Genomic DNA, 14,179 nt, shown 5'->3' on the forward strand with positions numbered 1-14,179 from the left:
TGGCTTTTTTTAAAATTTCAGCCCTGGGTTGCTTTTAGTTCTCATCACTGATCTCTGCAAATGGGCTGTCTTGTTCATTCTGTGTTAGAATTAAATGTACATCTTCCTCTATTGAGAAGGTTTCTGCAGTAGAACTGCTCTGCAGCTGTGGTGAGGGGGAAGTTTTGAGTATTGTGGTTCAAGTGTTAGGTGTTGATCCTTCTTGCTGAGCCAAGCTAAGATCTTGTCTTTTATGAAACTTTTCCAAGCTGAAACCTGCATTGCTAAGTGTTGGGCAGACAGCTGATGAAACGAAGTTTTTTGTGAGGATGGGGCACTAAATACCAGCTGCACACAGACGTGTGGTAACCTGCAGGTGATGAGTGCATCTGTCAAGCCTTCTAGGGAAAAACTTCCACGTCTACTCAAAGTAGAGGTAAATCAAAAGTTTTACAGTCTAGCTGACTGTCAGGAATCCAGAGGGTAAATAGTCTCTTGTTCTTGGTGACTTAGGGCTTCCATCTTCTGGGAGGTTGATCGAGGAATAGCTATGCCTTGCTACCTCCCTTTGGATGCTCTTACTCCTGTGTCAGCTTCCACGATAATAAGAACGAGAGCATCTGTCCTCTGCATGAATCAACCATTCTGCTTTAATTTTACCCTCTGCTTTTATCAGGAAGATAGTTTTGGTAGAGGCAAGCCCTTTGGCTGCTCAAAGGACAGTGAGTAGGGAAGCTGGTTTGCTATATTCATACTGGAGGTTTTTTCCCCTTGCTGCATCCACACCTTCAGAGTGGTTGATCAGCTGCCAAAAGGTCTGGAGGCAAATTATAAGTGTTTACCGCACTGATAGCTAAATAGAAATAACATTTGTCACTGGGAGCTGGCACAGAAGCTGTGCTGTGTTCATCTGTGCCGTGCTTTCCTGTAGGCTGCTGGCTTTTTGTTTCAGGTTTGGTAAATACGGTTCATTCAGTGAACTGAAACACCTGGGTGAGGCTATAGTGGCTTTGTGAGATTTTGTATGATGTTTCAAGTAGAAATATGAAAACAATTTGCTGTGCTTGGCTTGTTAGCTGAGTAAGGTGTCCAGGTGCTACTGTGGGAATCCTATATAAGGTAGCAGTTTGTGGAAAATGGAGTATTGCAAGTTTTAATTTGGTTTTGAATTGCTTTACAAAAGTTAATCTCCTCTTGAAGAGGGGGAAACTAAGGCACAGGTAGACAACAGGTAGACAAAGAGCCTTGTCCAGGGTCCAATGTGCTGGTCAGTAGCAGATCTGCGAGCGAAGGTGGGTCTGGAGTCCCACTTCAGTGTTCTGCACAGCGTGTCGATGAGTATTTTTAAGGTTTACTTTGCACAAGTGATGAAAAAAACCCACTCGTGTACCACATCTTGCAGCCACAGAGGATGCAGCTCCTTTCTCTTTCCAATTTCTCTCTGGTAATGTTATATTACTGTGCCACCCACAGGCAGCTACCACGCTGCTGAAAAATATTTGCTGTTTGCATGGGGAGCCAGTTATCAAATGTTAAATCTGTGACGGAAAGCCGCTGGTTTCGTTTGCTGTAATATCTACAGTGTTTAGATTTGTCAAACCTAGTGATTCTAGTATTCTATTTAAATTGTATTTATAGTTGTTATGCTATTTTCTGATTTTTTTTTCTGCTGTTTCCCACTTCTTCCACAAAACCTTTTCCTTGTGCTGAGCAGCTGCTCTGTTCCTGCTCGAAGCAATTGCTTTTCATCAAGTGAAGAAATGCAAGCCGTGTTCCAGTCTGAAGTGTTGGGATCCCTGAGAAGAAAGAAAAACTGCAGGGCTGTTAATTATGGGTGTACCCCGTTCATTGACGTGTTGACAGATTAGGTTGTGAGACCGATTTGGTTTGGTCTGTGTCATTTTATTGAGGGGGAATAGTCAGTTTTACCTCCAGGATGCACAGGAGTTGACTTCTCCATTCCTGTGTGTGATTAGCACAGTACAAGCTGGGTCAGCAGAGGCTACGTGGAGGCTTTTGAAACCAGCATACCCATTTGTAGCGGATTATGTTCATACCATGATAACTGAAGGACATGAGCAAACCGAGGTTTTTAGGTGGAGTTGATTTGATATTAGATGAAGTCAGAAAACCAGACAAGCTTTTGGTTTCTGACCTAAAGAAGGGCTTGTGCATCTCTCTTACCCTCTGTACTGCTCGGTCCAACAAGAGGTTAACTTTACCTTCACTCCTTGTCTTCTAATTTATAGTAGTGCATTTGGCATGGTTGATCTGTTTTAAGTTTTTTAAGAATTTCCCTTGTGATATTTAAACTCTTGTCTGTGCACCCATGCTATAAGCTGCCCCTTGGGAGAACTGTTCTGGGCTGTTGCGCTCTTCTGCTTTGTAGAACAGAATTTTAATATTGTTTACCATGCTCTTAATCTTACGACTGGCAGAAAAATTGAGTTAGTTTAGCCCTTCCCCTGGGGACTTCATGGACAGCATACCCATAGCATTAGGTGGACTTATCTCAGCTTTGCAAAAATCCGCTCATCTGTCTTCCTGGAATGAGTAATTGATTGGTGAAAGAATAAAATGTTGATATTTTTTTTTTAATTGTATTTATAAAAAGGGGTGAACAACCAGCTCTGGTGGGGCAGTTGGGAGGTTTTCGCTGTGAGTTTAGCCTTTCTGAAATGTCTGCAGCTGGATTTGATGCACTGAGAAGAATCCTGATGGCTTGGTTCAACCACTTGAGCGAAGGTTGGCAAGCCAGATGAAAACTCCCCGGATAAGCTGTGTGATGAAGAACAGGCTGCTCAGTGCCTGGCCTCGGTCTCCTAGCTAGCCTTATTCTTGCTCGTCACTTTTTCTTGTTATAATTGTGAGCTCTTGCAGGCAGGAGCAGCCCCTCACTAGGCTCATCTGTCATCTGAGCAGCGGGGACCTGCTCAGAATTTGGGTGTCTGGGTGCTGCTGCAGTAATATCATCTTTAAAATGGTGTAAAGCAAAGGACTGAACTAGCATAATAAATGATAATATTATATTTGTTTATTGATGGTTGCTAGCACCATATTAGGTCACAATAAAATATCTTCTAGGAGGTTGTCAAGTGAGCTTGGTTTCATTTCATGGATATGTCACTTGAGCGCTCAGTACTGGACTGTATTAATGCAGGACCTTGTTCCTCGGGCTGTTGGGTGTTTGTTAACACTTCCCTTTCCCTCTCCCTCCAACTGATGGATATAGTTCAAGACTGTTATAAGAACATCCTTTCTCTCCCCCACATGCTTCTTTTCCAAGATAGCCTCCGGTTTTGTGTCTCATTACAGTAAGAGCCCTGTGGTAGCTGCCCAGCTGCTGTCGTGTCCCTCTCTGGAATGGTGATTTAGAGCTGAGCCAGCATGGAAACTGGCTTTCCACGCCTAAGGCAAGCCTGTTAGCAGACACTGTAGAGAAGTAATGTGCCACTTCTGTTTGGAAGAGTTGTCAGTTTTCTAGTTTAGTTGGGAAAAACAACCAACATTGGCTTGTTTTTTAGTTGGACTTTTGGAATGATCCTGTAGTCTTTTGAAGGGATCTGTTCAGCCTTACTGGAGGAGATGAGCAGTCCTATATCAGAAACGCCTGTGGGGACAGTGGTACAGCTAATGAGCTTCAGTGTGGAGGAAGCTGAAAGCGTAATGTTCAAGAGGTCTGGGTAAGGGTTGCTGAAAATGAGACCATGAGAAAGTGGGTAAACTGGTAATCAGTAAAGCTGGTAGCTGAACTATGTGGATTGCCTGGGGCTGGGAAAAAAACAGTGGCACCTTAGTGAGCAGCTTTGCGGTGACTTGGTGTTTGGAGCTGGGGCTGTTGGGGTCCCGTCCTCCGTCCTTCCCAACCCTCTGTGGGCTCCTCAAAGTGCTGGGTTTGCATCTGGGTCAGCTCTGAGTGCTCCCTGGGCCGCTGGATGGGTGCTGGTGTGAGGAAGGGTGGCAAGGCATGGCAGGACGTCCAGAGGCCGGACTTTGGTCGGGTTGCGTTGCTGTGGGACCGCACCCTCAGGAAGATGCGGGGCTGAGCGCATGGGCAAAGCTGGGACAGATGAAATTCCTGCTTCAGCAGAGAGCGTGTTAAGACTGAAGAAATGGTAGAAAACAGCATAGAAAATACTACAGCATGGCTGCAGAGCAGTCATTTTCTTTTGTGTGTGGATTAGCTGCCTAGCTGGAAAAAAGCCATCACCTTGCTGCTGAAAGTTCAGAGACGGGTCAATGGAACAAGAATATATTGGAATAAGAATATATTCGTAGATTGGTACGAAGAGCTGGGGGGGGGGGGGGGAAAACACCACCTAAGTGTTTGAACTAACAAGCCAGACAAAGGCCGTGCTTCTGCTCACTGCGATGCTGCGCAGCAGCAAGGGCAGGCAGCAGGGCTGCGAAGCGGTGTATCCCGAGCGGTGAAAGGAGCTGTGCTGGTACCAGAGGAATTTCACACAGCTGTCAGGCCCGGGGAATGTGTGAGCACTCTGAGGACATGAATATTCAGAGGAGCTGTGGCATGTGTCATGCTAAAGGAAATGCAAAATCCAAGTTTTCTCTGGCTTACATACCTGGGAAACATCTGACAGTAGGGGATAAAAGGCATTTTCTGTTCTGTGGGGCAGGTTATCTCAAACTGTCCGTTGCAGAATACAGCTTCCTAATTAGCCAGTCCTACTTAATTCTGGCAGCAGGAGCTGCACTACTTAATCCATTGCTTTGGTGAGAAAGTGCCTGTTTCTTAGTGCAGGCAGAGACATGCGCTCCTGCTTTGGCAGCCTTGTGGAAATGCTGTGAGTCCTGACTTTGCTCCCTCTTGCTCTAACCTGGCATCATTCTTTTTTTTTTCTTCCAACGTGCCTTTTATGCTTGTTCTCTGAATAATTAGATGATTGTGGATTTCGTGTTTTGCTCAGAAGGATCCCTCCCCACGCAGGCTGCGGTGCTTCCAGCCGTGCTGTCAGGCGATGACAGATGTCCTTGGTGTGTACAGTGAGTGTCCAGCAGCGATGGGCTGCCAGGATTAGTATTCCAGGCACAAATGTGCCCCTTGTAATATGCAAAGCTCAGCGCAGCCTGTGCAGGAATGCCCTTGAAAGGCAAATTAAACTGAACTCCCTGGTGGCTCCGGGGGAGTGGGAGGGTTGCTGTCATCTACGCTGAGGTTCAAGTAGGTTTTGAGGTGTCTGCTTTTGTATCTCTTTTGCTTTTCCTTCCCAGAAGGCAAGGGCAGACAGGGAGACCTTACTTGCAAACACCCTGTACAGCAGAGTTGCTACTAACTGGGGGTTTGGGTTTGTGTGAAGATGCTGACTTGATAATGCTACTTGTAAAAATCACGACGGCTCTTCTGCCTTCAGTGGTGAGCATTCGTTCTAGTTTTTGCAAATGGTGTCCTTGATGCAGCCTTTAGGCACATCAAATGGATGCACTAAATCATGCATCCAAAATGCATGTGAAAGTTAGCTGTATTTTAACAGTGTTAATGGATTAAACTGGAGGCATTCTGAGGGTATTTCCCAAGTAATGGTAATCTGCCTCTGAAATGAAGAACATCTGATGTTCTTGGGCAACTGACTTGCTGCCCAGAAATCTGCACAGCTAGCGCTTCTCTTTGCTAAGCTGTTTAAATGTTGGGATTGCCCACGATGTTCTGAGAATTTAATGGCTTTGTCGAGGTGTTCTCCCCATCTAAGAATATTGCTGCAATGGTATTCTAGCTGCAACAGAGAGAAGTAGCCTGGAGCATGGTTGTCTGATCAAAAGAAGTGTTTCACCCACACAGTTCAGCAAAGCAAAGCTTAAAATCCCTGCTGGCGATAGCTTGTTCAGGCACACTTCCAGTGCTGGTGTGGTAGGGTTATCTCCTCTGCCACGGCAGCCCTGTGATGCTCCAATGCTTTCGTGCAAACTGAGCACGTGCTGTAAAATCAGCAAATTATCAGATGGAGCCGATCCTTTTGATCTGATGTTGCATTACAGCCAAGAAAACTGGGCTTTGTTGGGAGGTAAGGTGGTGATGAGCTGGCCTAGACAGTGGTGAAGGGTTAGGCTGAAATGGGCTACACATAAAAGCTAGCTTTGGCTTCTCAGTACTGGAAACAAGCTTGTTTGGTAGCTCTTTCCCAATCACCCCATGCTGTGCCTGTTGACATTTCCTACTGTGGTTGTCTTAGTTTCAACTGCAAGCTCCTCAGGACAGGAGCACCCTTTTTCTAAAATGATGAGCATGTTTTTACTGTGCTATATAATATATCAGAATCAAGATGTTTCTCCTGATTTCCCCAAACTTAGTTCCTCTTGCGCTTCTTCTCTCTGAAGAAAGTTCTGAAATGCCGGGTTTGCTACCAAAATCCCAGTTCCTCCTTTTTGTCTTTCTTCCCTGGTATGTTCAGAACTGTCTTGGTGTTGTGTGACATCTGAAATACTTCCTGTGCTCTTCTGCCTTTGCTAGATAAGCATTAGCTGTTTCCTTTTACAGCAGGCACATGCTTTCTTGAAGAGGCAGATGTGGGACGTTTTCCCTGGGAACAAGCATTTGATGCTTTGTAATTATTACACCTTAATTTTGTTTCCCTTTTCTTTCCAACACAGCATGTGTGTGATTCGAGGCTACTGATATCTTCAAAGAGGGGTGAAGTTGCCACACACTCTGGTTCCTAGTTTGCTAAGGGCAGGATTTCTGCTCTAGGTTCCCTCCATGCTGGTTCTGTGTTGACTCAGCAGAGCTGACAGAGAAGTGAAACTAAACCTGAGCCTTGGTCATGCTTGGAATTTTAATTTGTGTGTCAATTTTATTTCCTGTTTTTGTAGGAATTGCTCAGAAAGCTAGTGTGCAAGAGGAATGGAAGAGAACACTGGTGAGTACAATCTTGGATATCTTACCACAGGTTGTGGACTTGTTCTTTCCTCCTTGGTTAAGCATCGTAAAGAACCATATTTCTTTAAACTTTGTGTCTTTGATTCAAATGTAGAAGGTGATTAGAAAATAAGCTGGTTTGGCAGATGCATCAGTTGCAACTGTACTGCACTAGTGGTGTGGACCAGACCTGATTAAAGCTGTGTTGCATGTCTGGAAGTTCTTTTTTGGAATCTCCCATCTGTGAAATCTGGAATACAAGTCTATTTGCTACCCCAAGCTCTTGAAAACAAATAACATCCCCTTTCTTAATAGGTAGGAGGCTAGAAGTGTTGAGCTGGTATGCAATTTGAGCAAGGCACATGGCAAGCCATAAAGAAGGATCAGCTCATGGTAGCTCCTGACTTCACTTTCTGTATTTATTCCTTTAGGCTGCTCTGTCTTGCAGAAGATACGGGATTTTTTTATTAAGCAAAATGTGGCTTTAAAGTTCTTGCTTTAGGCACTGTGTAGTACTTGCCCTGAGGCAAGCAGACTCCTCACTGTTAGGTTTAACTGATGCAAGGGTATGATTGCAACTAAAACTCATAGATTTTTGGCTTAGAGATTGCCTTGAATAGCTTTTCCATCTGTTTGCCTAAAATGGCTATGGAAGACATGATTTAAATGGCCATTTTTTTTTCCTCCTGTTGAAATGAGATTTGCATGAAGGCTCTTGCCTGCCCCGTGGGAAGGCAGTCTCTATTAAGCATATTGACCTTGCATCTTGTGGGCTGTGATGTTGCAGTTGGTGACTTCTAACTTGTAATGAAGTGCAGCTCTGTGGCCATAATGTTATTTCTAGGTTATTCCTGTGCAGCTAGGTGACGCCATCCTTAAAACTTGAGAATGGATGTATTTTTCAGCAGTGTGGTGTGCTTGGCGTGGCAGATGTACCGGGCCTGTCTGCTGAAGGCCAGTTTTTGGCTTCATACAAAGCTGGTCTGTTGGAGCCCAGTGGCCAGGTTGGAACAGCTACGAGCCAAGAACACATGCATAAAAACATGTCGTGCTTATAATCCTGGTGGCAAAAATTGCCTCTGTGCCCTCTAATTGTTAGCCTGCAAGGTGCACATTTAATTTGTGGTGATTGCTTTCCCTTATGATTTGCTCGTGGCAAACTAATCCCAAATGATGACTTTTGGAGGGGGAGGATGGGTAAAGGGAGTGTGGCTCTGGCAGCTGATGTTGAAGCAATGGCTGTGGAGATGACAGCTCCCTGCTCAACCCTAGGACAAAGCACAGACAGCAGCAGGGCGAGTTTTTCCATCTCTCCAGCCTGTATTAATAGGATGGCTTTGAGCAACACTGAGCTCTGCTTATTCACCAGGACTCGGCCTCTGCTGGGACTGCCAGCAGCCAGCTGTGTTTGTATCACAAAGCTTTTTGTCCCTTTTTACATGCAGCTGAACTCCATTTTTTAGGTAGATCAGTGAGATATGGGATTGGAGCCTGTTGAGGTTACTGAGAGCTTTGACTCCTGATTTGAGCAGCGCTGGTAGCCTGGGATGTTAAAGGCTTTATGTTCTGTTTGCATTTTGCCAACTTAAGTAAAATTACCTCCCCTTTCCCTCTGAACAAATTCAGCTGTGCAATTTTAGGATGGAGTATCTGTACTTGATCTTTGCATGCACAGACACCCCACACAGCTGGTTGTGAAGCTTTATGTGTTGCCTTCTTAGTGCTGGGAGCTAAGAGCCCCATATGAAAGGCAAAATAAGCAGATGGGTCTTTCATTATTATTTCCTTAAAATTACTTTGCTTTTAAGGACACTCATTCTCCAAGTGCTGCTAAGCTCAGGACTCCTGGGTTGTTCCCGGCACTGAGACTGGAGATGAGGTAAGGCAGAGCTGCGTGCAGGGGCTGAGCTGAAGTCAGTGCCCTTTGTTCCTTCAAAGCCTGGTGCTTTTTGATGTATTGCTGTCCTTAACTGGTTGTATATTAACTGCATTCACAATACTGCATGGCTGGCTTTTGTTTTAACTGCATTGGCACGTGTTCAGAGTTGGTGTGCTTCGAATGGCCACTGGGACTGCACAGTGAAGCATAAATCCTTTTTAGCTGTCAGGCTTCACTAGTCATGGGTGGGGGAGCCCTCCTTGGCTGGCTGCCCCGGCTAATTAAAAATGAAATTTGCTGTTGTCTTCAGATTTTAATTCATGCTCATCCCTGAAGACTAGTGGAAGCATGGTCTCCAGGCAGCTGCAGTGAAGCGTCAGAGCTGTTTCTATACACAGTTATTTTAGAACAGGTATGCAACTTAAAATTTGCTCTCAACCCTACCTTGTGTTGTTTTTCAAGTATAGAGAAGAATATACAGAAACTTCTTGCAAGCCTTGGGACACAGCCCTGAGCAAGTGACTATAGTTTAAGTAACCACATGTCAGTTATCTGCAGTAATTTGGATGTGTGTGTGTTGCAGGGCATCAGATGGTTTCATTTTTCACTCTAATGCTGGACTTAAGCAAAACTGAATTACTTTGCTGTAGGCTGTGCCTGTGTGACTGGTGTTGGCTTAGCCAATGCATAAACTGCTATAAGTCGCAGCAACTCGTCAGCCTGAGCCCTCAGCTACCGACTCGTGCTGTGAAACCTCCTGGAGACGGAAGAAGTTTTGAAGCGGTGGGAAGCTGCAAGGTTCTGTGTAGGAGCTGAGAGGTGGTGGCGATGGATTGTGCCTCGGTGTGAGGCCGGGGCACAGCCCTACGTAGTCTGTGCTGGAGGGAGAGTGCTGCCCCTGAGTCGTCAGCAGAGCTGTGAGGCAGGTGGGAGGACGGAGGTTAGCGAGAGGAATAAATGAAATCTAAATATACACGCGTTATCGGGCCGAGTTTCCCTGCTTTCCAAGGTCCCACCTACACAAGTGATCTGCTGAAGGGAAGTGTCACGGGAATACCTTTCCCCTCTTCAGATCCTTCCTGCCGTGCGGGTGCAGGATCACACTCTATTTTCGGAGCCTGTTTCCGCTGTTCCATCTACTGCCCACGCTGTGGCTGCCCAGACCCCCTCCCAAAGACCACTGCCTTATCTTAGCACGATACGAGCTGGGTTTGAGCCTCTTAGTCAAACGATTGTCTTATCTAGCGTTTCATCTGCCTGTAAGTCTGCAAGATCTTTAAAAAAGCAAAATATTGAAGAAGTGGGAGCTTTGGGCTGGGCTGGGCAAGTCTCACCTTGTGTTTGTGGTTCCTTGAAAGCTCTGCTGTGGTGTTGGATAGACCTGAGGTGGAAGCAGGCCTGCAGTTCACTTGCCCAGTAATGTTTGAGCTAGTAATTCGTGAATAACTGTGGAGGGAGCATGGCAATACCTTTCTTCAAGAGAAGTGTTTGCTCTTGGGTCCTTTGACCTCCTGTACTTCAGTGGTCTGTTTACAGTTTCTTCTTGTGGCTACGTGCTGCTTCTGCAAGGTTTTGGGATATGAACCTTTTAGTCACTTCCCTAAAAGGTCTAAATCTCTGTGGGACAATTGTTGAAGCATTTTGGGAAATTAGTGAAGTAGCTTTTGAACACACAAGCCTTTACCCAAAGCTGCTTTTTTAGAATAGCACTTGAAATACTAAGTTTGTGGGTGTTTTAAGAATCTTCTGCAGTGATTTCTTTATTCAGGGCTGACTTTCATCCCCTTTGACTTCCATCTCCTTTATCTCCTGCTGTGCTACTTTTTTCCAATTCTTTTTCTTCTAAAAATAGGAAATATTCTTTGAGTCCTCAACCTTTGTGCAAACAAAGAAGCAATTTGTTTTAGCATCTTTGCTGACTTCTGGGCTACATGCCTCATAAGGAAACCAGTGTGATATGAATCTGCTGCTTTTGGAGACTTGGACACCAAATATAGTCTGAGCAGAGGAAACGGCTAGAAATGTGAGTACTTGCTTCTTATGCCACCAGTTCTGCTACTTGTTCCCAGCAAGATGCGTGGCTGGCTACCCAATTCCCATTTTTATCCCTAAAAATGAGAGCGATACCTTCAGATGCTCAGAGGTTCAAAACCATTATGGAAATGAGGGTATGATCATTGCATGTGCATAGGGAATGGATTTTTGGATCACTTCTGGTTGAAAGCATGTCTGTAGAAGCAATACCTTTTAGTATACATCCATTGCTGCCAACTTCCTAGCCGCCCTGCTGTCTGACAGGAAGTTTGAGGTCAAAAAGACCTATCAAGCGGTTCCACGGCTAGATTGTCCCAGCAGGTTCTGGCATTGCTGCCTTTCAAAAAACTAATGCTCAGAAGGGAGATGGCTGCAGTGGTAAAGGTGCAGTGACCATGACCTGTCCCAAAGATGCTTTAGTCACTGACTTCAATCAGCCGTGGTATCTGAAAATAACATTTTGTTTTCATATGGCTGCTGGCAGATGTGTGGAACGTGTGTGAGATCCCTCTTGCCAGGGCCCCGTGCTGCTGCTCTTTACCAAGGGCCACCAAACTCAGCAGCTCCTCTGGGTAGGCACCATGTGCACGTAGAAAAAAGCAGAAGACTACGACTGTGCAAAGTCTGTTAGGAGGAAACAAAACCTGCTCAGGAAAACCAGTTTTTGTGCTTCAAAGGTGTCTCACCTATTGACTTCTTGCTGTTCCTTTCTTTATAAATCCTTTTGTGTTTAGCAGCAGTGAAAGCGGAGGGAGTGGCTGCTAGGATGTAAAATGTTTTGCTTGTAGGTTGTTAGTTTGAACCTGAGGAGAGAGACCATGAGTATGAGTTCCCATCATGTGCCTCTGGAGTGGATCGGAGACTGGTGGCAGAGATAAGGACCTTGCAAGGGCTACGGCTGCCAGCGTGGGAAGGTCTCCACCTGAACCTCCCTCTGATCTGATGGTGACTGCCACAGGGTGTCAGGGTTGAGGAGGAAATACGTCCTGCTCTTCATGTCTTCTGTTCCTCAGAAACCTAACAAGGGTTTAGGTCTCTGAGACAGTCATTCTGGTACTTTGGGTAACGCACTTCAAAAAGGGAAGGGTCCAAGTAGGGGCAGAAAGGGAAAGGGTGGGGTGGAGGGCGCTTTGCATTTGCTGAAGAACTTGGATGAAAGGCCAGTCTCTGATTCCAGGGTTCCTCATCTTGCTGCCCGTGCTGGGGACTGGCTGGGTGGGAATCCCCTTTTGATGACTAAGTTTCAACTGGAAATCAGCTGCTTTGAGGCTGCTGCCAGGACAGACATTTAACCATTCAGCAGCATTTAGGGAAAACTTGTCAAATGTGCACTTTTATGTTGAACTGAAGTGTTTTGACGATTTGGTTCTTGGTTTAAACTAGGCTGCTGGAGATGGCATTTGTTGTTTTCTGGGTTTGATCTGCAGTCAGACAGCATTGCAGCATTAAGAGTGCTTCACTGTCACAGAGCTCTGAAGTCTGCTGAAGAACAGTTAATGTTAACTAGCCAGTGGAAATCTCTTTATAATGTCTGTTCCAGAACAAAAGAACAGGTTTTTCTTCCAGGAAGACACAGAAGCTGCAATTCCCTTATGAGATCCTGTATATTATGTATACAGCAATATAACTGCTTTGTACAATACAATAGACAAGCCAAAGTGGTCAAAGTGCCTGAGATTAAACATTTAATTACAGTTGATGTGTGCTAATTTGCAAGCATGCAGAAAAGCAAAATCCTACTGTTCCTTAGTCAGATTTACCAGAGGGTTGAACTGATCTCAGTGGAGACCGTTTGACTTTTAAACAAGGTGCTGTACATGACATTTGCTTATCTAGTCGAGTGCAGTTCGCAAGTTAGCAAAATACTTTGGGACGTTATCCTGACAGCCTTTTGTTCTTAAATTTGTGATGAACTTTCTCCTTCTTACTGTAATTAACGTGCTGAGTGGTGTCAGGGTGCTTGGGGCAGTTAATGGGATGCCAGGGCTGCTGTTCTGCTTGCTGTATTTGCAAGTGATTCATATCAGCTATCCAGCTACTAACTGGTGTGGCATTTAAGAAAATAAATATCCCAAAAATTCCCCCGTGAACAAGCCCCTTGTGATTTGAGTAGGTGTCTGAACTCTTGCTGCCTTTCCCTCCTGATCTACAAGCCAAGTGTTTTACAGAGATTATTTGCTGACCTGCCAGAGACCTTGTAATTCCATGGTACCCCATTTCAAGTGACTTTTAAAGCTGTTGAAGTAAATGGCCATGCAGTTTCTACAGAGAGCTCTGCCGGGAGGAAAGCGGAGGTTAATTTTGCTGGTTTTGTGGTTTAGTGGCTAAGCTGAGGATGTGCTAGGAATAAGATGCTTTGGCCTCCAGGCTGGCTGGGGCAAGATAGTAGCAAAGGCTGATGTTGAGTGAAAAAAAATGTATCTGCTGAAGTGCTTCATGATTGAATTGAATGATCTTGTTCCTTGTATTAAGAGATAAGACCTTGTAGGACATGTAATCAATCCTCCGGATAATTCAGGCTGACTCACTGTAAAATAGTGAGCGTGGAGTTCTTGTGGTTCGGTAAGTAGGGCATGGAGCAGAAGGGTCGGATTTTGAGAGTTTCTAGTTTTCATTCTCAACTTGTTGGACCTTAAATTCACCTTGTTTTCTGGAACATGGCTGCCTGTAAATTCTGTCAAAGGATTTTACTAGCTGGTTTTATTGGGGTTGTGGGTAGAAGAGGAGCCTGCCTGGAACCAGAGGTAAGTGGGTTTGGTATAAATGAAGTGATTTTTGTTGTTGCTGTTTTTCTTAGTTCACGCAGCAGCAATGTGTCCAGGCTGAACGGCAAACCTGGCCTTTGAAAAACAAAATACTGAATGTTCTCATTAATGTTGCGGCCCTTGTGAGTTGTAAATAGTGTTAGCTGAGCTGTGGCTTAACAAAGCTGCCTCTCAGGCCCCGCTGGGCTGCAGGGCTGGTGCTGATCTGCAGTCGGGCTACTAACAGTTGTATGTTGTCACTGCTGACGTCACTGCTTTATCTATTTCTTTCTCATTTGTCTTGAAAAGGAGCCCGGCTCTGATTTCTGAAGGTGTCTTTTTGTCTCCTAAAACACTTCGGTGCAACAAGAAACCAGAGATCTGGTGTGGTTTTTTTACAGATTGGACCAATCCAGCTACGATGGGACAAGCGATAACCATGACTCAGGAAGAATATTGCTCTTCAACCCAGCCTGGTTTTGTCTTTCTTTGTGAAGCACAGATTTTAAGATTTCTGAAGGACTTAGTCGCTGCGTTATGATAAATTTTTACTTCTTTGTACGTGAAAAACAGTATTTATAGGAGTTACTAAATTCCACTTACAGATCTGTGTAGTCTGTTGGTGCTCGGGCTGTTCTGTTCCTGAGCTGGGCTTTGCAGATCCCGGATCTGCAG

The 14,179-nt window shown here is 45.0% G+C and overlaps 1 protein-coding gene across 3 annotated transcripts in view; it reads left to right on the forward strand.

Moving 5' to 3' along the window:
* The window catches only part of PHACTR4 (phosphatase and actin regulator 4), a 68,610-nt gene that overhangs the window by 18,204 nt on the left and 36,227 nt on the right, over positions 1 to 14,179 (forward strand). Inside the window, exons 2-3 of one of the 3 annotated variants that reach the window (XM_074926121.1) lie at positions 6,802 to 6,848; positions 8,656 to 8,726. The exons of 1 other annotated variant lie outside the window; for it this stretch is intronic. Coding sequence is in view for 1 of the 2 variants with exons in the window: in XM_074926119.1 (XP_074782220.1) it covers positions 6,833 to 6,848 (16 nt within the window). In the remaining variant the exon portion in view is untranslated. The remainder of the gene's footprint in view (positions 1 to 6,801; positions 6,849 to 8,655; positions 8,727 to 14,179) is intronic. One more of the 3 variants, XM_074926119.1, reaches the window with a different exon arrangement.

Source organism: Athene noctua, chromosome 24 (genome assembly GCF_965140245.1).
Source record: "Athene noctua chromosome 24, bAthNoc1.hap1.1, whole genome shotgun sequence".
In the NCBI taxonomy this organism is placed as follows: Eukaryota; Metazoa; Chordata; class Aves; order Strigiformes; family Strigidae; genus Athene; species Athene noctua.